The sequence below is a fragment of the Aedes aegypti genome, chromosome 2, assembly GCF_002204515.2.
Source record: "Aedes aegypti strain LVP_AGWG chromosome 2, AaegL5.0 Primary Assembly, whole genome shotgun sequence".
Taxonomy (NCBI): Eukaryota; Metazoa; Arthropoda; class Insecta; order Diptera; family Culicidae; genus Aedes; species Aedes aegypti.
The window spans coordinates 111,302,224-111,328,860 of record NC_035108.1 but is presented as its reverse complement, the minus strand read 5'-3'; the positions used below and the strand labels follow the sequence as shown (position 1 = coordinate 111,328,860).

Here is a 26,637-nt window from a genome sequence, read left to right as displayed (position 1 = left end):
AACACTCCCATTGTTTACATCTTCGCATGATTTGCATCCAGAATCAGCACGTCGCAGAATTTTAAGCGAGATTTCTTTCAAAAACCATAAAATAAAAGTTTATTCTTCACAATGGCTAGTAGAACGTTTATGCTAATGGGCCAGGTGATGCCCTGCATCAAGCAAAATGCATCCAAAATACGTATTCGCCGAATGGAGCTGGACACCAATCTGAACATGGTAAATAACGCCGGTATTTTAGTTGCATAATTCCATGTTTATCAAAATTGTTTCTCCTTGCAGTACTTTAAAAAGGACGAGTTCTACTTTGTGCATGACCCGTCCAAAAAATGCAAAACCGGTGACATTGTGCTAATTAAGGAGCTCCCGCAAAAGCTGACGCGACTGATTACGCATACCTTGGAGGAAATTGTGTACCCGCTGGGGGATGTGACGGATCCCATCACCGGCAAGAAAGTTACCGCAGGAAAGTACCGTGAAGATGTGGAGGATGCCAACCGATTGTTCGGTAAATCGAGCGAAGCGTTCGACTATGACAAAGCACCTCCGAGGGGCCGTCTGGAAGGAACGCGTGATTTCTCCCACGGAGAGACCTACATCAAATATCATGAAGATGGAAAAGATCAACCGTTCTCCGTGTGAAGGAAGCATGGACCAGTCATCAGGAATGAAACAATACAATACAATTAAACTGTTTTACCTACTAGTGTACATTTGCGGGAATATAGCTTAAAGTTATCTTAAACAAAAGAAACTGGGGTATCCTATATGTACATGCAATTTAACAAGAAAACCTTAAGGGGCTGGAGCAAAACCAGATCGATAATCCGAGCACACGTGAGGTCACTGTTCCTTTTTTGTACTAGCAAAACCTACTTACCAAGGGAAACGCGTCCTACTCGTCTAAACCAAGAAATTCTCTCTCCAGAGCGGCGCCCATCATATTCCAGTCGCCGTCGTCCACATCGTCAATGGGATCATCGCTGCCCTCGCTGTTCGATCCCATGTCCAAGTCCGAGGGAAGGCCACAACCTCGACGGAACTTGGTACTGGGGCTCTCGTCCTCGTCCGAGCTGAGGTTCGTTTGGCTGTTGTCGTTATCCTCCGTTTCGTCGTACTTGATGAGCGTTCGGCTGGATTCTTCCTCTTCCTGCTTCTTGAAGATATTGCGACGGTTTTCCTTTTCCTCGTTGCGTTTCCGTTTGCGCAGCAATTTGTCCATCGGAGGGTTTTCAATGTCGACCGGTTCTTCGCTGCTGCTGCTGTCCTCCGATTCGAAGAATTCATCGAAATCGTTGTTCATGGCGTCCAGGTCGTCGTTGGAGAAGCTCAGCAGCGGATTCAACGTGTCGATGAACTTGGGCGGCTCCTGCTTCGAGACGCCGCCACGTTGCTTCGAAGGACCGCCTGCGTTCTTATTCTCTCCGTAATTGACGGCATGCTCTGCAAGTGAAATGGGTAGAATGGAATCGAGTTGCAAAACTTATACTGAATACCTATTAGGTACATTGATTAATTTAGAACAGTGTTTCCCAAACTTTTTTGACTTTCGCCCCCTTGAGACCAATATTTTTTGGAACGGCCCCCCTGATATGAAATTTCATCATTTGTATTAAGCATTAAACATACGTTGTACGCGAGTATTGATCAATATTTTATCATAAGTATACCAAAATTTAAGGGGTATAGCAGTCAATCATAATGCTTCTATAAAAATACCCCAAAAAGAGTGTCTTCTACTTGTGTATCAGTAAAGGAGTCATATCTATCATAAGCATCAATTGTTTTTGTATCAACAAATCTATCCTGGCTTATGTACGATCATCGAAAAATGTTCAGATCACTTTTTGCTTTTTTGTCTTTTTTTAATGTTCCTTAAGTTGTCGAAACAAATTTACGGAAAATTGGACAATACATTATCGTCTGTTCTGGAAACAGTCCAATCTATATACAAAATATAAGAAAAAACAGACTTTTTTAAATTTTTCTTTCACTTAAATATATCGTTTAATTTAGATTTTTTTAAAGCTTTGATCCATGCAATTTTATGTCATTCAGGCCTACTATAAAGTAGGGTGATTTACGTATATGGGACTCAGTGATTTTATCTTTGGAATCCGATTTTCGTCCATCAAAGTCACATTTTTTTTATAAAATGATTTGTACTAAAAATACTGATTAGTATGCGGGTCCACAAAATATCAAAATGAGTAGTTTATCAAATGTGTGAAAAATCAGCCTTATTCTAAAGATCCCCTAATAAATATGGCCTTAGAAATAAATTTCAAACATCGCCAAAAGTTTCTACTTGCATTAAATATTATTTTTAGCAAAAACCATTCAGATCTCAATGACAATCGTCAAATTTGTATCATAATTTAAAAGCGAGCGCGTTTAGAGTAAAGAAATAATGAAATAGTTAGGTGCCAAATAAATTCTTCAGATGTATATGCTGTCATTAAAATATGAGTGTCTCTTACAAACTTCGATTCTATTTTTTTTTTCAATTGCTCCCACTTTCGCCCCCTTTCTAGTATTTTCGCCCCCCAAATTTAGTTTACAAATTTTCGCCCCCCCTGGACCTAAAAATCGCCCCCAGGGGGGCGAATTCGCCCGCTTTGGGAATCACTGATTTGGGTGTCCTACGTTAGGCAGAAACACGAAAGGCGGAAACACATAAGGCGGAATTTCAAAAGGCAGAATTAACAAAAGGCGACTACACACAAAAGGCGGAATCACGAAAGGCGGAATCTCGAAAGGCGGAATCACATAAGGCTAATTTAAATTAGGCGGACTTTTTGAACCAGCAGAGCAAACGGCCGGCCGTTTGCTCTGCTGGTTCAAAAAGTCCGCCTAATTTAAATTAGCCTTATGTGATTTGCTTTACAGTGAAACCTCCATGAGTCGATGTTCCATGACTCTATAACGACTCATGATATCATACTAAACAAATTTGTAAAAAATGATCTAGTTGTCCGGATGGTAATGCTACGATAGGAATGATGTCACATGTTCACAAATCTAATTTGAGTTTGACAAGTAAAGTAGAGTAAAGAGTATGAGTTTTGTATTCTGTGCAGCTCTCCAAAGCATTTCTGTTCCATGACTCGATGTTTCCATGAGCCAATGCGAACATTTGCGAGACAAAGTTTCAAATGAGTAATTGTTCTAGCTGTTACGTCTGTTTTTCTGTGCCATAACATTAAGGTGAAGATGAATCAAAGCCAAGCCTCAAATTTTCAAGAGCACAAGTCTGGAGAACCGAATACCCGCTTGAGCTGAAAACTTAATCGATTGGTCACCACCAGCTAGTGACCAATCGATTAAGTTTTCAGCTGAAACGGATGTTTAGTTTTTCAGATTTGTGCTCCTGAAAATTCGAGGTTTGGCTTCTATTCATCTTCACCTTAACGCGAATATGAGCAGCTTGAATACCACTAGCAGCAATATTAGGAGAAAAAACAGTATATGTTTCAAAGAAGAATCAATTTCAACTGGCTCTTTAGTTGCTCGTGGTGCCAAACATATTCAAGGTGATAAGTTCAGAAAGAATAGCCGATGATTAAAAGAAGGAAAAATCACTGATAATGTATTAGATATTTCTTTCCAAAGAATAGACTATGTCCATCATTCGGGCAAATGTAATTTTCGAGCAAGTGTCTATCGGGCTAGTGACTTAGAATTACACGATATAAGAATGCGAAAATGACAACTTCGACAAAGAAAGCTCTGAGGTAATAACGGTGGAAGTGCTCATTAAACTCAAGCTGAGAAGCAGACTGTGTCTCAGTATGGGCGTAGTGCCAAGAAGAAAAAGCAATAAAATTGGCTAGATTTCTCGAAAATTTAGCACAAACCTAAGGCTGAAACAGTCGACAATAAATAAAAGAAATAGAAACAGGCGACAGATATTTCACCTAACATCAACCTGGTGTGGGAAGATATTTCTTGGTTATAGTGGCTAATACCTACATATAAATTGAAAATAAAAAAAAAACACCGTTTTTCAAAAGTAATTCTAAGTCCGCTTAGAGATTTTGAAAACGTCGATATGAATAGAAACCTAAACAGCTCAGTCTAATTATCGTTTGGAAGCTTAAGTAAGCATTTTAAAATCGTTTTTGAACAATTCCGCCTTTTTAGATTATGCCTTATGTTATTTTCCGCCTTTTGTTACACGTCTAAGTTAATCTGCCTTTTGAGTTTCCGCCTTTTGTGATTCCGCCTTTCGTGTTTCCGCCTTTCGTTAGGGTCCCCCAAATTTAGTTTACAAATTTTCGCCCCCCCTGGACCTAAAAATCGCCCCCAGGGGGGCGAATTCGCCCGCTTTGGGAATCACTGATTTAGAATCATCAGGGTGCCGACACATTTTTTTTTGAATTAGAACATTTTTACAACAAAATCAAAATTAAGAGATTGTAAGAGATTACAACAAAATCAAAATTTAGAGAAGTGTTTTTTTTTATTTGCTGTGTCGTCTGATTTGGACACGGCTTGGACCTATGTAGATCTATCTCGCCTTTAACCTTTCGCTCGTCGCGCGAATTTTTGTAACGCGAGTAGTCGCGCGTTGTACTTTGTACAATACCCTTGGTTTTGCGAATATCCCAGGAGTCTGATCACTTAGAAAGCTGGCGTCTTCGGCAAAATTGTTCAGTAGCTCAAGAGCTAGCCTTTTTTTTTATCCAAGAAATTCAGAATGTTGCCACTAGGCGGTGCTAGTGAGCATGAAACTTGTGTTTCGCAGATCTTAGGATCCTGACCACTTAGAAAGATGGCGTCTTCGGCAAAGTTGTTCGGTAACTCAAGCCGTGATGCATTTGAACGCGCCTGGGAGACTGATTTGGAAGAAGTGAGAACTATTATTAAAAAAATCAAAAATAAGAAAGCTCCTGGCGATGATGGAATTTTCTACATCCTCAGCAAGAAACTTCCAGAAAGTAGCTTATCATTTTTAGTTGATATATTCAACAACTGTTTTCAATTAGCATATTTTCCTGACAAATGGAAAAATGCTAAGGTTGTTCCAATTTTAAAACCAGACAAAAATCCAGCAGAAGCTTCTAGCTATCGTCCAATCAGTTTGCTTTCCTCCATCAGTAAACTTTTTGAAAAGGTTATTTTGAACAGAATGATGGCCCACATCAACGAAAATTCAATTTTTGCCAATGAACAGTTCGGATTCCGCCATGAACATTCGACCACTCTTCAACTTTTACTTGTTACACGATCCGTTCCAACAAAACTGAAGGCTACTCTACTGGTCTTGCTCTTCTAGACATAGAAAAAGCATTCGACATTGTTTGGCATGAAGGTTTGATTGTAAATTTGAAAAACTTTAATTTTCCAACATACATTGTTAGAATAATTCAAAGTTATCTGTCAAATCGTACACTTCAGGTTAATTATCAGAACTCAAGATCTGAAAGACTTCCTGTAAGATCTGGTGTTCCCCAAGGCAGCATTTTGGGATCAATATTATACAATATTTTCACATCTGACTTACCTGAGTTACCTCAGGGATGTCAAAAATCCTTGTTTGCGGATGACACAGGCCTCTCCGCCAAAGGACGAAGTCTGCGTGTCATCTGTAGTCGATTGCATAAAAGTTTGGATATTTTTTCTTCATACTTGCAAAAATGGAAGATTTCTCCTAATGCTTCCAAAACTCAACTAATAATATTCCCACATAAACCAAAAGCTCTTTATTTGAAACGTTCAAGTAGACATGTTGTCACGATGAGAGGGGTCCCAATAAATTGGTCAGTTAAGTATCTAGGGCTCATGCTAGATAAGAATTTAACGTTCAAAAATCACATTGAGGGTATTCAAGCCAAATGTAACAAATGTGTAAAATGTCTCTATCCACTTATTAATAGAAAATCAAAACTTTGTCTTAAGAACAAGCTTTTGATATACAAACAAATTTTCAAGCCAGGCCAATATGGACTAGCTGTTGTAATACCAGGAAGAAAGCTCTGCAGAGAATTCAAAATAAAATTTTGAAAATGATTCTGAGGCTTCCTCCCTGGTATAGTACCAATGAGTTACATAGAATATCAATGTTGAAACATTGGAACAAATGTCAAATAAAATAATCATCAGGCAAAAATCGTTACAATCTTCTATTGCCACTATTAATGCGTTATATGTTTAGGTTAAGTTAGGTTAAGTATATTGAAAACTTTTTTTTTTCTCTTATAAGCAGGTGAAATCAACTCACCTGTAAAAAATCTGAACTGCTACGGCAAATGAAATGTAATATGTTGTTAACAAAATGTTAATAAAATCTTAGATTTGTTTTACCAAATTAGGATGATAGTGTTGTCTACTAACACAGAACACCTAGATATAAGAAATAATGAATATAATGTTTGGAATGATACTAATAAAGAAATAAAAAAAAATGCTGTTTTTCAAATCGAAGATATGCAGAATAATCATTCATTTATCATTGAATTGCTCTTGCTACCTGAAATACGATGATAGGTTTTCACAAGGATTGATTGAAATTTGAACGAAAAAACTGTTTTTTTTTTTGATGATTGCTGATGATTGAATGATGGATTCTTGAGCCTTAAAATAACTTCAAACCAGTCTTCAAAAAATCCCACTCCAAGAGCTGCTGAGATTCCAAACCACCGGAGCAAGATTTATTTCGCGCGTATCTTTTGTTTAAATCTAGGCATGCAATGAATCCTGCCACGCGTATAAGAGGTAGGACACTTTATCTGGTATCAAAATATTAAAATATATTAACGATATTAATACAGACATTAAAAATATTATCAGGTATGCATAGAGTTTTGCTATTGATTGTAATTGTCAATGCAAACTTTTTTTTTTTTTTTTTTAAATCTTTATTTGAGTGTATTTTAACGCACGAGGGCTAGTTCTACACTCATCAATGCAAACTGAATATTTACATGCACCAGAAGAACAAATTTTCTAATTGCAAAGCTCCCGTTTAGGACTTGCTCTATTTCTGCTATTGCTTTTTCGAAATGGGATTAAAAGATGTAGTCGATTGCGTCCATCATTCAGATGAAGTTGAGTGTACGAAAGTGTATATTAGGTATTCAAACATACGCGACAGACAGGGGGCGGGATGGTTGTTGCCTAAAATACAGAAAACAATGAACGTACTGACCAGATATTAGTCTGAAAAGAATTTCCCGTGAGTTGAGGAAATGGTTTCTGTTCAAGTAATGGGTATGGGGAATCAAATATGCTTTTGCGGTGTAGGCGAAAATAACCATAAGAGATAATACTGAAGGAACATGCAATTTAATTGTCAAAATCTGTCTACAAGACGTCAAAATAAGTTTTTTTCCTCACCATACATGTTTCAGCTCATTCAAGGTTAAGTTTTTATTTGAATTTTTATATATTAAATTGCTAAAATGCGGCCGAGTATTTCGAGGACGACTAAGCTCGCTATCTGACGTTATCATTCATCGTTTCTAAGTTATCTGACTAGGCATCGTCGTTCTTAATCCTCGGTCTCTTAACATCGACATCTGGTGAAACTCTGTTCACCTTTCTGCTGTGGTAATCAGGATCATACCGTAACAAAATTCTCACCATGTGTACCACTTTGAAAAAATCTTGTATTCTAGCGTAAACCTAAAATATGTCAGTTCCTGTATGAAAAAGTCACAGCCATCTTGATGTAAATTGATGATACTACGGATATTAATATATATTAATCGATATTAATATCAGTATTAATGAGTGTCCTACCCCATGGATTGAATCCTAGGATTCAATCCTTGATCGATTGTTAGCTAGCAGAAATGAATCGAGTTAGCATTGATATTTCTTGAGCGTTTATTAACGCTCAACGCTCTGTCATCGTAATCATCGTCATCATCGAAACATCGAAAGCAGTTTTTATGTTCAACACTAAAAATTATTCGATGAAAATGTGTTCACTGTGTTTCGGTTCGAGAACAGAACACAGTGAACACATTTTCCTGTGAATTTTCTTGATTTTGAAAGAGAAAACTGCTTTTGAAAATTCCGATATCAATGACGGATCCTGCCCCCTTAAAAACTTCTGTCTGACAGGACACTTGAGATGAGTCTGAATGATGTTTGCATGCACAGTCTTGCGACAATTTTTGATAGCTTTCTTTCAGGTCATTGACAATCTGACTTAGGAGTTCAACGTCGCTATTCTAATTCAAGCATGTGCTAGAATAAGGGCGTAAGTCGCATGATCGATTTCTCTTCATCGATCCTCTCTTCTGTGAATGAAGGTGACAAGAAGCGGGTTTATCAGCATTTTTTCACCTCATGACGCAAGATTGCATCGTTGCCTAGCGTCCTGAAGTAAAAAAGTACTAACAAACCCACTTCTTGTCAACTTTATTCACAGAAGAGAGGATCGATGAAGAGAAATCGATCATGCGACTTACGCTCTTATTCTAGCACACGCTTTATTTAGTGTAAGCATGTTTTGATTTAGCAAAAATAAAGCTGTGATGGTCAAATCTTTCACTCTATTCGCTTCACAACGAGAAGCTATGGTTAACATTAGATTAGTACTAACTTGCAGTAGTTTGATATAATTTTTAGATATTTCTTACGGTGTACATGTTATTACTTTCCATAATACTTCGTCTCCCCTCGGTGATCCCGTCTGTCTCTAGGTTTGTCCTAATTCTCTATAAAACGTCTAAAAATCGTATTCTAGATGGAGAGCATTTTAAATTCATTTCATTCGTTTGCTTGGATATATTTTTATGCTCAATGACAGGGATTCAATCCTGGGATTGAATCCTTCCACAAATTACAGGGTGTCCATTCAATATCAGTTTTCCGTTTCCCGGATTTTTCCCGGATGCCAAAAAGGTAAAAAAACGGAGTGATAAATGATTCTTGATTTAATATCTTCTGTTTTATTTTTAAATACAAAATGGTCATATTTGGAGTACTTGATCTAACTGTTTTATGTATTATTTTTTGATTAAAATTTATAAAATATTGTGAGCTCAAAATGGTTTGAATTTCAAAGGAGTTTTGGACAAAAAGATACACACAATTTGTTGAAATATTTAAAAGACCGTCCACCTCCTAGAATCTTTAAGAAGTACAGATAGATTTTTTGCTCGGTGCATCTTAATTAAGACTATATTTCCATAAAATAGTAAAGTTCAATAGCTAACCCATTACCGTTTAAGAATGTCTTCGAAACTATGGGGTAGATATGGCTTATGGCTGGTTCCTGAAGAAAAAATTGATCTGATGAAACTCATGTTGGATGCACTGGGACTAGGGTTACCAGAAATACTTTTTTTAGAGTACATGTACTCTTTTTTGCCTAAAAAAATTGTGTACTATTCTTTTTGCTAAATGGGCAAAATTATACTCTTTTCTAGTTATAACCAAGCTTCTTCCTTGCTCTTGACTTATCCTCTTTCTCCCCCTTTAAATGATCAACAACAAAAGAGAAGCGATTTTACCCACACACAAACTGAGCGTACTTGATCTGCGGGATGAAGAGTTTACACGTTTGTCTTCGCTTATTTTCATTCCCACAGTGTTAAAGAGTTTGTTTTGACATCCTCAGTGCTTAAAAGAGAAAGAGATTATTTTCTCCCTTTCTCAGTTAGGGGGAGAGCATTTTTTCCCATTTCTCAGTTCGGGAAAGAGCATTTCCAGACAGCTCTTCGTTGTCTCTTTGTAGCTCTTTGCCCAAAGGGCAAAGAGGAAAGCGAAATCATGCTCTTGCGTTGACGGAGAAACCAACCTCAGTTCATCCCAAAAGCAATGATGATGTGTTTGCAGAGCTTCACAGTAAGCTAGAGCTGTCAAATGGAAGATGTGCGTTTGGATAGAGCCAACGTTTCTCTCCACTCTATCAGCCACGGATTATTCAACCAACATCGAATGCTGACTCATAATTGTTATGAGCGTACGAGGTCGCTCCATCTATCAGATCAAGATGAGCAAAATAAAGCCTGGTTATAACTGACGATTGCCGAACAAATCAAATAATATTATGAAGAAACCATAAATTTCCCATGAAAACAGGAATCCAACGATTTTCGTTAAATTATAGCTGATTCGAATTGGTACGATTAGCTCAATAATTATCAGCAAGTATTCATAAGGTCATATATTTCACTAATTATAGATATAAGTTACCTAACGGTAAAACTGTTGTTAAGTAATTAGCTAACTATTGATTTTTAGTTTATAGTTAATTATTGATTATCGATTTAGTTGAACTATTGGGAACAACTTTTGCTCAGGCACCTTCATTAGAACGTCGTTTCCCGGTTGTCCAATGGTTGAACACAGCTGTGAGAATGGAAGGATTTAACTTTAAAATATAGTGCCTAAAGCCTAATTTGCTGCTGAACAGGAATCGCTAAAGAAAATTTTCGCAGATTCCTTGCAGAAATTTTCTACAGCGGCTCCCGTTTGAACTGACATTTCTTTTCAACTGCGTACTGCGATCAGAAAAAAGCGCATTCTTGATCGATTCCTTGCAGAAATTTCCCATGCACCAAGATAGGCGAGAAATTACTTGTCAGCAGCGAATCAGGCTTAAAAGACGAAAATAAACTACTAAACTAATCAAGCTTACGTCTTCTATATTTCTTCAACAATTCCCTAGAAAAACTTAATTTAATGACAATACTCGAGATTCTTTACAGATCCAAGGTTTGAAAAAGCACTCTTCTCAGTTCTAGTATCCTGTACAAACCAATATTGTTCTACATATAAAATTGCTAAAACTCGAAAGGCTTTCTTTATGATATGTCTCATTATGGAAAACGACTAAACAAATCTATTCACTCAGAATCAATGTCATTAAAGATAATGTGAGCAACTACTTGAGATTAAAAAATAATACAAAAATGATCAAAACAAGGAAATTTAGATAAACACGTTAGTAAAAAAAGAATTTTCAAAATATTAAGCTATTAGGTTAAGTGTACTCTTAAGTACTTTTTTATAGAGTTCGAAAATGTACTCTTTCCGGTAAGAGCAAATATGGTAACCCTAACTGGGACAGTATGTCTTAAAACATTTACTTGTTCTCTTATTAGGCTGGTTGAATTTTTTGTCGTAAATAAAGAACGCAGCACTTAAGCAGTATTTAATTGATTTAGCCAAGAATCTAATGAAGAAGATCACAAAATCGGAGCAATAATACCTAAAGTACCTCGCTATTTATTCATCCCCAAAGGTCTTGATATGAATTCATAAATAATCTTACAAGTAATTTGTTGGGAATAATAAAAATAAAACTATAAATATGCCAAAATCTATACAAAATCTCGTAAAGGCTACGTCAGTAATTTGTCAGTCCTTGATAGCAAAATTAGTCCAGAAAAAGCTTCACCTAGAATCAGTATCGTCAACAACCCTAGAAATCCGCCAACGAAAATTCATGAGTCTGTCCATGACTTCAGTAGATCCACCAAGAAATATATTCTTTTGGCTCAACTTTTCGTCAACCCTTTTGTAGAAATTTCAAGAATTTCAAAAAAATCATACAAGCATATTTTCTAGAATATCTAAAAACCTTATTAGCAATATACTTATAAACTTTAAAGTGTCAGAAAGAACTTTTGAGAAACTGTTCAACTATTGACTCGATTACCATTAGGATTCCAGCAAAAATCTCATTCAAAGTTTGTAATGAATCGAAATGGATATCATAAAGAACCTTTTCAAGAATCCCTAAATCCGTTCCTAGAAATATTTCAAGAATCTCAATCAACCTTTCTACCGGCAGCTTATTTTTTTTCACTACAAAAAATATTCAAATCGCGATAACATTTTTGTTGTTTTGACGAATTTTGTTTTTCTATATTTTTGCACCATTTTTTCACAATCTTCACAAATTCTCAAAAAAAACTCTATTCTATATTAATCTGTATCGGCATTGACAATGGATCATCTGTTTTTGAAGATATTCCGGTATTCCTTGAAGGACCGACACTTCTCATACAAAAATTTATTTGGTCGTCCTTATATGTTTAGTGAATTTATAAAAAAAAAAACTAAAATGTGGGCTATACAATATTAGGCAATGAGGATTTTCTCTGTAAAAAATCATATAAATCTCAAAATTACAAAAGGAAGTTTTTTGAAGTTTGAAGACCTTGTTACGGCCGGAGTGCTTCAAAAAACATAAAAGCTCATTACTCATTACTCATCCAAAAACGATTGCACCGATTTGTATCATTTTTTTCGCAACAGACTCTAATTAAGGTATAATTTTGAAAAGCAAATGACCGAACATGGGAATGTAGCATGTAGCCTGAGATATTTTCATGGGTTATAGCTACGATTCGGTCCCCCAAGGAATCTGGGATTGATCAAAACCGGTAAGGGTTCATTCAAATATTACGTAACGCAAAATTTGCTAATTTAAGACCCCCTCCCTCCCCCACGTAACAGCTTTTGTATGGGAAATTTTAAATTTTTGTATGGACCGTAACACTATGGAAGACCCCCTCCCTCCCCCTGTTGCGTTACGTAATATTTGAACAATCCCTAATGATTCTAAAAATAGAAAAGTTCTCAATTGTGAAAAATTATGCAGAAATATTAAGACACAAAAAAGTTTTCGTGATTTGAATATTTTTTGTGCTAAAAAAAATGAAGCTATCTGTACACAAATACACAATTTCCCGGTGTGATCTCCAAATTCCCGGGTTTTTCCCGGTCATTTGTAATTCCCGGGTTTTTCCCGCTTCAAACCTGTTTTTCCGTTAGTTACACGAAATAAAAAATATGCTCCGAAAAAAAATTAAAAATTTAGCATTTTCAAAAGTACCCCAGAAACAAAGAGGGTTTCTTGGAAGAACTTGTGGAGTACCTAATCTAGTAGAGTAACAACTAGAAAAATCGATGGAAACTGAAATCCTGGAATAGCATATTGGAAAACTAATCCCTGTGGGAATTCCTGGATAGGTATTTCGAATTAGAATTGACTGCAAGGAGAAGGAAATTCGTGGCTTAAGACACCATTTTTTAAGCAGAAACTTGAGAGTCATGCCATTAAAAATAAAGACGTTTTAGAGACTTGCATTAAGTAGAGAAGAAGTCTCCAAAAAGGGACATGCTATCAGCTCCGCGGCGATTTGGCGTTTGGAGTTTTGTGGAGAGCGGATTGTAACAGACGGGTAGCGATTTCCACAGATCCAGTTTTTCTGTTTGTTTCACGAATCATATAAAAAAAAGTTGAGTTCTGACGTACGCTGAAGTGCCGTAGTTAAGCGCAGCTAAGATCCTAATTCGGCACATTTCGAAATATTTTCAATACATTGAAAATTGTTGTTAGTAATAATTTATTAGTTATTCTGATAAATACCATCATAAATTTATGACCAAATGCGCGGAATTAGTAAATGTCCTGAATAAGAGCACTTACGGTGCACAAACTTTCTCAAAAAGGGAACCAACGAATCTCGATAAAGGATAGACCACATTTGATTATACTCTGCTATTCTCAGCAATGCTGTTAAATGTAAAAAAAATCAGAGGGGGTTGTGTACAAGACACGACCGCATGACGTTAACTACGCCAAGTGTTTTTTTGCAATTGTATATAAGTCGATTTTCATAGTTGCAGCCTTCCTTTAGTTCAAACTCTAACATAATATCGTGACGGTCCCAACATTTTAGATTTTTAATTGACACCCAGTATATTGCCGTAAGATGTAGTTAACATCAAAAGAAGAATGAACAATGAAGCTGAAAATGGTCTCCTTTATAGTGCGCTCCCCAACCCAAAAGAATCGTGGAAGACAATATGAACGACTTTGGTTCCGTAAGAAAGGGGTCGACATTTTTCCCAATTTTCAACAGTCTATCGTCAAAAATCAAAAGTTTTCTCCATTTGAGTAAAATGTTGTATAAATTTCCGATCGACTGGTGGGAAAATATTGAAAATCTACCGATAAATGGCTGAGTTATGACCATTCAAAATCTTACATAATTTCGTGACGGTCGCAACATTTTAGATTTTCAATTGACACCCAGTATATTGCCGTAAGACGTATACGTAACTATAGTTAACGTCAAAATCGAATGTAAATGCTCATAGCGCTCTCTCATGCGGAATATAGCATTAGCAAATACGGTCAACCGATAGTAATTCAGAAATGGTCACAAGGAAAAAAACATTTCCCGATGACTGTTTTCCACGAGTAGAAAAAATATTCACAATATTCAATTGTGAAATTTATGTGATATTCATGACATATAACAGCACTGATTCTCAAATTAATATTTCGCACGTTCAATTGCGACAAATAGTTCCCTCTCCCAGAATTCCCCGAATACTCACCGGGACTGTGACAGTGCGGCGGCGGTTGTCTCATCTTGGAGGGTTTCGACTGCTTCAGCGGATAGAGCCGCTCCTCGACGTGTTCCCACCGTTCGGCACAAGCCCACAGCCACTCCGGGGTTACCATTTTGATCTTGGGATTCTTGCGGGCATTGTGCACCTTGGATGTGCCGAAGGTAACCGCCACCAGATGGGTGGTGTCCGGCGTGAAGTCCTGTGTCACGGTAGCGCCCAAACTGCGCGCCACCTGGTACGCTTTGCTTTCCTCGAGCTTCATACTGTTCGGCACCAGACCGGAAAATACCAGGTTGAACCCTACCAGGACCTGCGATTTCACCTGAGGAATTAGCCTCTTCAAGTCGGATATCTGAAATGGGAAGGATTCGGAGTCTGTTGGTACCATGGTTCAAAAATTCCCTAGCGCGATTATTACCTGTTTCGTCTTTTCGTACTCCTCATAGAACGTCTGATGAATCTTCAGTAGAATGTGTTCCAAATAGAGCAGATAGTCGTCCGGATCCTCGATTTCTATCAAATTTTCTTCTTCGTCCTTATCATTTTTCTCCTTGTTGTTCGAATCACCCGCGAGGGAATCCTTTTCACTAGACTTTTCCTCTGACTGTTTGTTTTCTTCGGTTTTTGTCTCCTCAGTCTGCTCCGATGGCTCTGCAGAAGTCGGTTCATCCTTCGTCTCTTCCGCTGTGGAGGATACAGGTTTTCCATCTTCGGAAGTACCTTCCTCTGATTTTACCTCATCAGTCTCAATCTTTGGCGTCGGTGGTCGACTGTTATTTTTGCCTTTGTCTTTCTTGTCCTTCGAAATTTGACCGATGAGATCTGAAATAAACGATCCTCAGTCATAACGATCTTGTGTTCAACATTTTAGTATCATTTCAAATATTAAGGACTGTTCATTTTATAAAGTGGACACTTTGTTTATGCTATATCTTTTTTATTTATTGATAAAATCGTAATCGGTTTTCTGTGTATCGTTGACCTATTATTCTAAAATGCTATGAAAATATAAAATCTTTGAAAATGCTTTTGGTTGAAGAGCTAAATAGTTTTTCCAAAAACTCTTAAAAAAAGCTGTCCGTCAAAGTTTAACATTATTTTTCGCAAAACAAAAATCCTTATTTTTATGAACATATCGTATGTTTGTATCCTTTACTATTCTACTAAAGGTAAAGCTTTAAAAATATCAATTATATTCCACCATTCTATGACATTAGGTAACTTTAGTGATTTACCCATTTATGGCCAAATTTGCTGATACACCATCCTTTCACTCCCAGCAAAAGAGAAAAGTAAAAAGCGTGTTCAAAACTAGTTTGGATTACTAAAAAAACTATATTAGTATAAACGAAAGCTAAATCGTGAGATTAAACTACAGTCTTAAGTATAAATTTTACTGTTTATGATAGTTTTACTAAAAAGTCTCATACTTTTAAAATCATGTACGCATATTTATCGATCTACAGCAAATTGTAAACAGTTTTCTCCGAATTTTTCAATTGGTAATCTCAGAATAACATATTATGAAAATAATATGTGGAAAATAAAATCGATTTTATTACAGCAGTGTTGCCAATTTTGATGATTGTCAATGTGATGGTGTATTAGTAGAAAAGAAAGCTATTATGTAGACTAATGTTTGCGTAGAATAAAACATCCTTGAAATATGCATGCCTTTTTGAAAAAGTAGAAAAGTTTGAAAATCTTGAAAAAATTGACGAATCCCCTTAATTTTGAGCCTATCTAGTAATTATTTTCAAAAAGCAAAAATACTTTGGATCCCGCCAGCATGATCGGACATAATCCTAATTTGATAGTATGAATGTATTTTGTACCATAATTGAACTAAATATGGACAAATTACAATTTTGGTAAAGCACCTCCTGTCCCTCAGATTCGGATAGCTTGATTTGTTATTTGTTTGTAATTATTGCATCAGTGTCTCAAAATACTTTCATTTTTCATGGGTTCTGCCGATCATGGTATCAAACATGCAATGAAATTAAGAAGAATGAACATTCAGAACAACATCGTAAAATGTGCTATTTTTCATCATATATGAAAGAGGTTTTTGATAGGCATCTTGTAAACTAAAAAAAACTCAAATTGTTCTTGTAAATGTTGCAAATGCATTGAATTGGTAATTATAAACTATTCCTATAGTGTACACATTCAATGATGTTCAAATTTACAGAATTCGAGGCATTTCCAGATCGTGCCCGGTATTGGGTGCCACCTTTCAAGATCGATTAATTTGGTACTAAAATACATCATCAAAATGCAATGTCAAAATTCATAGGGTAAAAGCACCGGTTTTGGCCAGCCTAAGAGAAAATGTCAATAAAAATTAAATAGGAAGCCGTATTTATACTACAAATATGTCAAATGCAAGCTTTCAATCCATATTTTGTGTGTAAAATATCAACACTGAGCTAAAACCATTTTTTCGCTTTGAAAATCCCGTTGGTCAATATAGGCCAACGGAACCAGTTTCGGCCAGAGATTTAACTTCGGTTCCTAAATTGGCCAATCGCATTGATTTCTCATGAGAGTGGCCAAATTAGGAGTGCCCTGGCTAAATAAGGTGTATGGGAGTTAAAATTATAAGGAAAATGAATTGTTTTTCTTATGTTTTGAATCAATTTGGACGAGTAAATGAATGTAGCTCTATCATGTGAATGTGATCTACTGAACAAAAAAGGTTTCATGCTGATTGGCTATGTAAAACGGTGGATAATCCACTATGGCTACAACTGGAGTATGGCCAAAACCGGTGCTTCTACCCTGTTTATATTTTCAAATTTAATGTTGTACACTATAAAAATGATAATATTTATCATAAATGGGTAACACGAGCCCATGAAATCAATATTTTTCGAATTATGAATTTAGTGGCTTAAGTGTCCGGTACTGGGGGATCTCCCCCTACTTTGATAGGTCTTCTAAGAATAAAACAATTGTGTTTCTGTTGTGCTTTGAATGTGACGTGGGGACTTATTTTTCATATTAATACTATATTAGGACTTCCGTCAGGACGTACTTTTACACAAAAAATTCTACTCATATCAATTCCCATCAAATTAAAAAAAAAATTTCTTTAAAAATATACGGGAAAATTGATTTTATTATATCTGTAAAATTGTTGCTCCAAAAATAACTTGATTTTTTCCATCAGGCTTCTGATTGATGATGCTTTCGAAGAACAAGCCTTTTTTGAAAATAAAAAATTTAAATTATCGAATTTTCCAGCCAATTTCTTACAATCATTGATTTTGATAACCTCAAAAAATCGACCGATCTAATCGTTGTTCCATATTCGTGTGAAATTTAATTATTTTGGAGAATTTTTATTATCACAACATTGTACAATACTAGTCGAACGATGTGCAAAAATCGATTGAAATTTCATTGATTAATAAGAAAGATACAGCATGCACAAGGTGTCCACTTTATAAAATGAACAGTCCTTACATTCATTCTTATTAAACTTTTGAAGAATTCAGGAGAATTTTATTTGACAAATTATTCGAAAAATATTTGGATCCGCAGGATAAATCCCAGAATTTAATATTGAAGAAATACGTAAGGAAATTTCTGAAGGCACTTCATGATTACTTGTGGAATTCACGAAAGAATTGTTAACATTTCTTAGAATACCTAATCCCTGAAGGAATATTTGGCGCAATACCTGAGAGAAACTAAATGGATGAATTATTGAAGGAATCCATATAAAAATTACTGAAACAATAACTGGAAAACGGAGTAGCAGCTTCTCATTTAGAGTTTCCTAGAAACACCACTAAATACATTTTGTCTAACTCTGGAATAGGTACACCTTTGTGGATTTTATCGGAAGAGCTCCTGTAGGAATCTTTGAATGCTCTCCTATAGTAACAACTGAAGAAATCGCTAGAGAGAATTCTGTGATAGTTCCTGTGAAAATTGTCAGAATAATCTCTATGGAAACTACTAGAGATTATAGCGTTGGAGTGCTAAAATATGTCCCGAAGGAAAATTCCAGGGACACTCCTGAAACCTCGAATAGGTTTCTGGTAGTATTGAAAAGAAACTTTGGAAGATCAATGTCGCGTGAGGTCTCTGGAGGTTTCTAGAATTATCCAAGGATTCATATAGGTAAAAAAGAGATTTTTGAGACCGTTTTGGTTAAACATAGAAAAAGATTTGCATTAAAATAATGACCAAGTCTCTAAACAGAGGACTGCTATGAGCTCTGACTACTGCAAATGAAATAAAACATGTTGATAATATCGTAATTCAATATAAATAAGTTAAGCCTAACACAGAACACCTAGATATAAGAAATTATTTTTGTAATTATAGTAATATAGAAATAAAAAAAAGTAATTTAAGGCAAACGGTCCACCATTACCTTTGAAGTCGACACCTTTCCCGTCCAGTTCGTGTTTGGACATCCCGGGCGGTGCGTTGATGTCTCCGGTGTGCTGGAAGAAGTGATAGGGCTTCACCTGGATGAGATTGGCTGCCATGTTCCAAACGTCTTCTCGGTCATCAATAATGCATACCATCGAGTCCCCACACGGGAAAAGTGCCCTGAAAGTTTTTTTCAGATTGAGAATCATCCATATTGTCACAGAACTTCCTTGGGAATATACTCTTACCTCAAGTTGTCCGTTTTGCTGGTGGCATTGAAGCATTCGTCCCGCGACAGGATACGGTGTGAGAAAAGTTTCCCATCCCGGTCCAGAAACTGCGCAATCATGTGAGCGTAGTTTCGTGCTCCGAAGGTGCAAATGTGCAGCTCGTAGTAGGGATGCATCTTGGCTAGAAACTCCAACGCTCCTGGGCGAAGTCTCGTGTGGTACCAAGGGGAATTGGAACCATACAGTTGGAAGTGGTATACATCCTGTGTGGAAAAAATACGAATTGTTAAGGAATTAATCAGGCTAACTAATTAATGGCTAAACACAAAAAGTTGAATGATTGAAAATCTGAAAATGTCTAAATGCTAAAAGGTTTAAAAGTACAGGTCGGACTCGATTATCCGGGATTCGATTATCCGGAATTTTAGACTCGATTATCCGAAATTTGTTTTTTGATGCTCTTGTTTTTCAATTTTTATGCATAAATCTGAGATAATTTGATATTGCAATATACAAAATGAATGGTTTTGCAGTTTAGAATGTATTAAAGAAAAGGGGGGGGGGGGGGGGGGTGAAAGAGTGTTTTTTTTTGTGTATGCCGATCTTTTTTTTTTTCTCGTGAAAAGACCCCTACCATTCGTAGAGAAAATTTCTAGCTACGCCACCGCATAATATAAATAAAACAACAAAAAAGATAATAGATAATATTTGAGTTCTTTTGTCAAAGATTTTAATTTTTTTTCTTGGTGATTCGATAATCCGGAGTGAAAAAAAAAAATGGTACTCCGGATAATCGAGTCCCGCGATTTTGAAAGTAGTCGCATTTCTGTTTCAAATAGAGACTTTAGAGACCTTCCGTTCAAAGAGACTTTTTTCAAAACTGGTAACGAGCAAGTGTCTTTAATAGGAACTTTAGAGACCTTGTGCTAGAAAAAAAGAGATTAAAGAGACCGACCAGGAACAAAAATAGATCGTGCGAAATCAATATGTAATAAACCATACAGGAACCAACAGAACGCAAATAATCAAAACAGGAATCAAAAGATTAAAGTACTCATAGAATTTTTTCAGAAAATCTGGCTAGACATTTTTCTATGAAGCAGAGGCGTCCCGTGAGGAATTTGATTACCTGTGCACTGACTCGCACAAACCGTTTATTTTGAATTATGAACACGAATTTTTCAATTGATTTTTTTAAATGTATTTCAGCTTAAGGTGAAGATGAATCGAAGCCAAACCTCAAATTTTCAAGAGCACGGATCTGGAGTTGAAGAATTTTGGATGATTCCAATATACAATGTTTAGGGACAAGGAAAATTCAAAATTTCGCTCATACCAAGGCGATGAAAGAAAAAATTTGCGTATTAATCGCGGTCCCATAGTTTGATAATATTTAACATAAAAATGTATATTTACAGTAAAACTGACCTTTATATGCGTAAATTTCAAGTATTTTTCGTATTTTGCAAACTGAGATAATAAGTTTAATATCATATTATCAATACAAAATTTAAAGCAAGAAGAAAGACGTTAACTTGAAACTAAACGATTGGCACATTTTTTTATATGAAACTCGGCTTACAAATATATAAACCATTCTTATGAGCAAAAACTGAACTTTTCTGAGATTATCATATAAACCTTCAGAATTCAACTATTTACGCGTTATTTTCCAAGTATCGCGATGAAGGATAAATTCCGTGGATTTCGTGGCTTTCGCGAAATTCCGAATCTCCATTATTCCTAACGTTGTTATTCTATATAATAATTCTTATTATTTACAGCTTGTCAATTGTATCACGATATCTTAGCTTTTTGACGATGTCCAGCGCTGGTACATCTCTTTGTATACTTTTGTTGATACATCAAAGCTCTTAAGTGAAATGATGACTGACTGTTGAACGCTGAAACCCACTTTACGCCCACTGCAATTTATCAGTTGTCTGTCTGTTGAGCAAGAAAAATTATATTCACACATAGTTTATAAATCAATTCAAAGCCACATAAATTTTGTGTATTTAACAAGATAAAACATAATCAATTTGGCCAATATGTTTATAACATCTAGTTTTGGTTCCAATCAATATTGCGCCTACTATCGCGCGACACCTGGAAGCTCCATGCAACATACATACACACAAAGCATGTATGGCGTTGACGCTTTCTCTTCCAACATGCTCGTTCAGATCTACTCAAAAGTGAGTAGATTTCGACTCACTTCGGAACAAAGTGGAACTGCTCAAAAGTGAGTAACACCATCGTTACTCACTTTAGAGTAACATAGTCAAATGTCAATATGGGAGTAACACTTACTCACTTCGTTTAATTTGAAATTTGCGAAAGTGAGTAGATGTCACTCACTTCAGGAAATAATAATTTTGGAAATAAATGTATTATGTTATTTATAAAATCAGAAGAAATATACAAAGAGCATAACATTTATTCATTATCTCATACATAATACATAATAATAATACATGATAACAAGTAAAAAAATTGTGATATTTGTGTTGAAATTTTCGCTGCTCTGGAATGGATCCCCGGATGTTATAAATATCTGGGGCATTGATGAAAGTCATGGAGGATGTAGTTTGACCGATCCAGTAGCCTTCCCGGTTAGACTGTAAAGAATAGTCCAATAAAAAGAACGACGGTAAAACTTACAGTTATATTTTTTTTTGCGGTTATTTGATCAAAACCTTGGTCATTTTCAATCCGACCTCGCTTCACTTGATGTCAGGATTATTGACTACAAGCACTAATCTGGAGTTCGCCGGTTGGACTTCCGAAGCGCTCTGCCGGCTCGGCTTTTATCTCGACTGTTGTTGAAAACAGTCCGACATCACGGCGACGGAAGAAATTTCACCACAACGGAGGATTTGTCAGTTCGAGCGGGCGAAATTTTCACAAGGTTTGACGTTTACAAAGTGAGTCAAATATGTTTGTGTTTACTCAAAAGTGAGTAAGGTCGTTTTCTTTCATGGTTGAGTAAAAAGTTACTCACTTTGATAAAATAAAGTTACTCACTTTTGACAGCTAACTTGAAACTTCAAAAGTGAGTCAAAGTTACTCTCTTTTGAGTAGATTTGAACGAGCGTGAACAGCAGACGTCGTGACGCCAGTTGCGCGCGCTTTCTCGATTCTTGCAAACCAATGCGAGCGTCATGGGCAATTTCTCTCTCGGGTGCACAAATTGGAGTGAACCAGATTTTACCTAAACAACGCCACTGTTGCTCTAGAAATGCCAATACAAATGCACATTCCTGCTGTGTCCCTACACGCTATTTTCGTGCACAAGAAAGAGTGCACGGCTGAAATGAACATTCTCTGCAATACGATGGAGACGCATGGCAGTTTGTCTTGTTTGCTATGCTGTTTTCGCTTGCTGGTTGAGCAAGACCAGGGAGAATCAAACGGTTTGTCCACTGAGGGCGATGCACCAATTGAAGGTGAAGAAATCAAACAACATTTTCAAGCAACTACACATTATGAATGTTGGAAGTATTGAGAATTATAATATATATATATATATATTGAATTTGTTAGCTTGAAATCTTTGACTGTGCAGTGCACCAAGTGCACCTTAGGACGAGACGCCACTGCTATGAAGATATTCAGTATTTTGGAAATTACAAGTATTATTGTATGTGTGATAGATTGGAATCATTGGATTGGATTGGAGATTGGATAGAAAAAGGAATTTTGGTCGAGTTTTCAAGAAGTGTAGACGAAACCCTCCGAGGAATCCACCACAGTATGCATTTTTCTTTTTTCCAAGGAATAAATTCAGGTGTTTGCCCAAAGATTACGTCTCATGAAATTAGTTCAATATACCTTCAAGAATTCAACCTGGAATTTTTTAAGGATATCCCAAGAAATTACTCCAGAGACTTCACCATGATTTTCTTCGGGAATTATTCAAATATTCTTTTACAAATTTATCAACAAATACCTGGCAATTATCGAGTGGTTTTCAACCGATTTCGCTATTCTGATGAAACTGAAGTTTCGCTATTCGTAGCACCGTTCGTATGGAACAGTATTTCGGTAACTGAAAAACATTTCATATGACACGTATGATTTCCATAACTTGCTTATGAAGAGCATACGAATCATATTCAAAGTTCATACACGGCCTATAACATTTTATACGAAACCTGTTATAAGTGTTTCATACTTTTATGAAAATCATTGCAAGAATTGATTGAAAACATACGTGTGTATTATGAACCAAGCTAGGTCTCTTTCCAAAGCGGATAAAAATGGCGTTTGAGCAGAAGTTGCTCTCATTTCCAATTTTGACAACAGCCACATTCGATTGGATGATTATTTCAACTAGAAAAACAAATGCGACGCAAATGATCTGGATTTCAGTTCCAGTTAAAACAATTTCGTCCAAAATTTCCATTTAGGACATTTTTATTGAGCTCATAATTTTACCAGAGATGCATCCACCGATTTCTTAGAATTTCCACCAGAATTTCCGTACAGTTTGTCCAAAATTTCAACCAAAAATTTCTCAGAGAAAACTTTTAGAAATTACTCCTATGATTACTTCAGAAAGTCCAGCAGAAAAAATTTGACAGATTTCCCACGGATGTCTCCAGGGACATTTTTAAGATATTATTGGAGAAAACCCGGAAATTATTATTGGAAATTATTGCTAAATCAAAAGCAAAAAAATAAACGACTCCTCGGCAAAACACATGCAGGGTTTTCAGGAGGTATTCCTTAAAAAAAAACATTGAACAGAATCCCTGAGAAACTTCTGTAGAAATTGTAAGAACAATTGCTGTAGTATTAACTGGTGTGGAATCTCAAATAAAATTATCAAGGCTTCATGATAATTTCACTCAGAAAATTACTGGACAGATTTTTGGAAGAACTACAAAAGAAATTCGTGGTTGAAATGTTGAAGAAATGTCTAGATACATTTCTGGAGGAACCTAATCGAATTTATTGTGGAATTCCTGGAAGAGTTCTTAAAAGATTTCCGGAAATAGTATCTGGAAGAAATTTGGAGAGTTCTGTTTGATCTTTCGACCTTGACGCTTGCTCCTACGGGGGCGAGCGACGAAGGCAGGATCAAACATGTCGCGCGTCGGTCTAGTAAGTGAAAAAGTGGCGTGATCAGTTAGAGTAAATGAAAAGTGCCACAATCGGTTAGTTCTGTCTGATCTTTCGACCTTGACGCTTGCTCCTACGAGGGCGAGCGACGGAGGCAGGATCAAACATGTCGCGCGTCGGTCTAGTAAGTGAAAAAGAGGCGTGATCGGTTAGTTCTTTTTGATCCTTTGACCTTGACGCTTGCTGCTGGGCAGTGCGTCAAGAAAGTCAAGTTTTTTTTTCCTTTTCGGGTCGCGCGCCTTTTCTGAGTGCTTTTATATAGCCGACCAAACGAGTGAGGCTGAGAGTGGATTGTGGCTGCACAGTGAAGGATAAAGGATCAATTGGTGAGCTCGTTTCATGCTACTATTTCTAATCAATAAAATATGTATGACTGCACATTTAATCGTTACAATTGTGGGACGTAAATATGAATTTTCAACAAACTATGAATTGTTTGTCACTGTGAGTGTCGACACAAACTCTGATTCATGAATTATTTATGTTTCACTTTTTTTTTAATTTTCAGAACACCCGTTTTTACCTTTATTTTTGTAATTAAAAAAAAAAAAAAACTTTGAATGGTTCGACACTACAAGTGTAGACTTGCGAAAAGTTCACTTTATTCAACAAACTTTGGATGGTTCGCCACTGTAAGTGTCGGCATAAGAATAAGAGTGTTCTATGATGTTCCAACCAATCAAGTTTTTTGTTTCTTTTCAAATAAGTAAAATATAATAACACATGCTTTCGTCCTGACAGCTGTAGGAATGTTACATTTAGATATTTGTTCAACAAACTTTGAATGGTTCGTCGCCTCAATTGTCGGCATAATTTTCCACTACATAGAAAATGTTCATATCAAATGAAAATATTATATTTACAAATAAGCATGTATATATCTCACAAATCATTATTTATCATGGTCTAATCGCTTATCAAAGTGAATCCTGTGACCCAACGATCCTTCCCATTAACAAACATCCCTCCCAGTAACCTTTGTGGAGATGCAGAGGCAAACACGGTCTCCAAATATCAAAGGTTACACGCTAACATTCCTTCCCCCAATCCCACCTGACTGCAAGGACGTGGCCGCACCGTTATTGACCCTGTGTAAATAGAGGAACTGAATTATGCACACTGAAGAAGATTATGGCCAATTTTAGCCGAACTTCTAGTTGATTCTTTGTGCATTTTCACTGACTTCGGTCAATCACGGAATAGCAACCATTGATATGTGTAGTCAGTCTAAGCTAAGCTAAGCTAATAGTATCTGGAAGAAATTTGGAGCAAATCTTGAGATAAATTGTAGAGGAATTCACAAATGAATTTATATAAAAAAGACTGAAGAAATAACTGAAAAAAAAAATCGAAGTTGGAGGTATTCCTGGAAACATTTAACGATTTTCTCTAAAAACTTAGGAATGAATCCTCTGGGGTTTTCTTAGAAGAACTCCTGTAGGGATCATAGTAACATTTGCTAGAGCAAATGCGGAAGCCTGGAATTGGTAGAAAAACTCTAGAGGAAATCCTGGACTAGCATTTTGAATTTTTTCAGAGTATTTTCTGTATAAATTTCTGCATAGGTATTTCGAATCAGAATTCATTGCAAGGAAAAATACCACAGTGGCTAAAGAGACATTTCGGTTAAAAATTAGATTTTAGAGACCTTCATATAAAAATGAAGGCGTTTTATAGATTTGTCCTAAAATAGACACCGAATCTCTAAAAAAGACACCTGCTATCAACCCCGAATACTTTTTGATTTTTGAACGTCCACTTTACTTGAGGTTCGTATTAATCCTTTTTTTACGTATTTTTGTTTGGTTCAGCCTCTTTCAACATTTCAGACTTTTTAAACGATGTCCTGATTTCAGCATTAATGTACACTAAAAAAAAACATCTATGCATACCTTCAAATTATTGGGAACATTATCGTTGGTGGTGTGAATCAACGTTTGGTCCAGATCGACCAACAGCACCAGCTTCTTGTCCCTCAGCAGCCGTTCCGTGTCCGCTTGGCCCAACTTCTTCGCCAACGTTTCCGTTACTTTGAGCTCCGGCACCGAGTGAATCATGGGAACCGAAGCTTCCGAGCCTCCGGCCAAATCATCCTGGCGCAAATCCGCCCCACAATCAGCGCACATATCATTTATGACCGTCGTGTGGCTGCACTGTTCCAGGGCCAGTAAAGGTTTCCTGAAATCGACCACAAAATTTTATATCACTTGCGCAAAAACATCAAAATCAAAACAACATGCCACTCGTTGGAGCACTTACCCTTTATCAACAATTTCGCCTTCCTTTGCGAGGCGCTTTTTTACGACGCCCGCTTTCGTGGCTTTGAGGCGCTTCACGTCCTTTTCCGGCCCGTTCGGGAGCTCGTAGAACAGGATGATGTTGCCGCTGGTCACGGGATAGCCCTCGCGCACTTTCCATTTGTGGATTTTGATGGCACTTTCGGCCGGAGCGCAGATGATGTTTTGGTTTTCCTCGGCCATTTTTGTCTCACTTTTTCGATTCGCCACTCTGCGCGGTTTCTCTTGCTTTGCTCTTTGCTCGCTCGTCGATGACGGAC

The 26,637-nt window shown here is 36.6% G+C and overlaps 2 protein-coding genes across 2 annotated transcripts; one reads left to right on the top strand and one right to left on the bottom strand.

The window, feature by feature from the left end:
- Positions 1–750, top strand: LOC110675919 (28S ribosomal protein S17, mitochondrial). Its single transcript, XM_021841959.1, has 2 exons — positions 1–219; positions 283–750. The coding sequence occupies exons 1-2, from the start codon at positions 112–114 to the stop codon at positions 640–642; spliced, it is 468 nt and encodes a 155-aa protein (XP_021697651.1). The 5' UTR covers positions 1–111; the 3' UTR covers positions 643–750.
- Positions 687–26,637, bottom strand: LOC5566364 (RNA polymerase II subunit A C-terminal domain phosphatase). Its single transcript, XM_021841958.1, has 7 exons — positions 26,340–26,637; positions 25,973–26,258; positions 18,972–19,216; positions 18,722–18,903; positions 14,750–15,153; positions 14,317–14,683; positions 687–1,443 (listed from the first exon to the last, which is right to left on the bottom strand). Exons 1-7 carry the CDS (start codon positions 26,558–26,560, stop codon positions 896–898), a joined length of 2,253 nt encoding a protein of 750 aa, XP_021697650.1. The 5' UTR covers positions 26,561–26,637; the 3' UTR covers positions 687–895.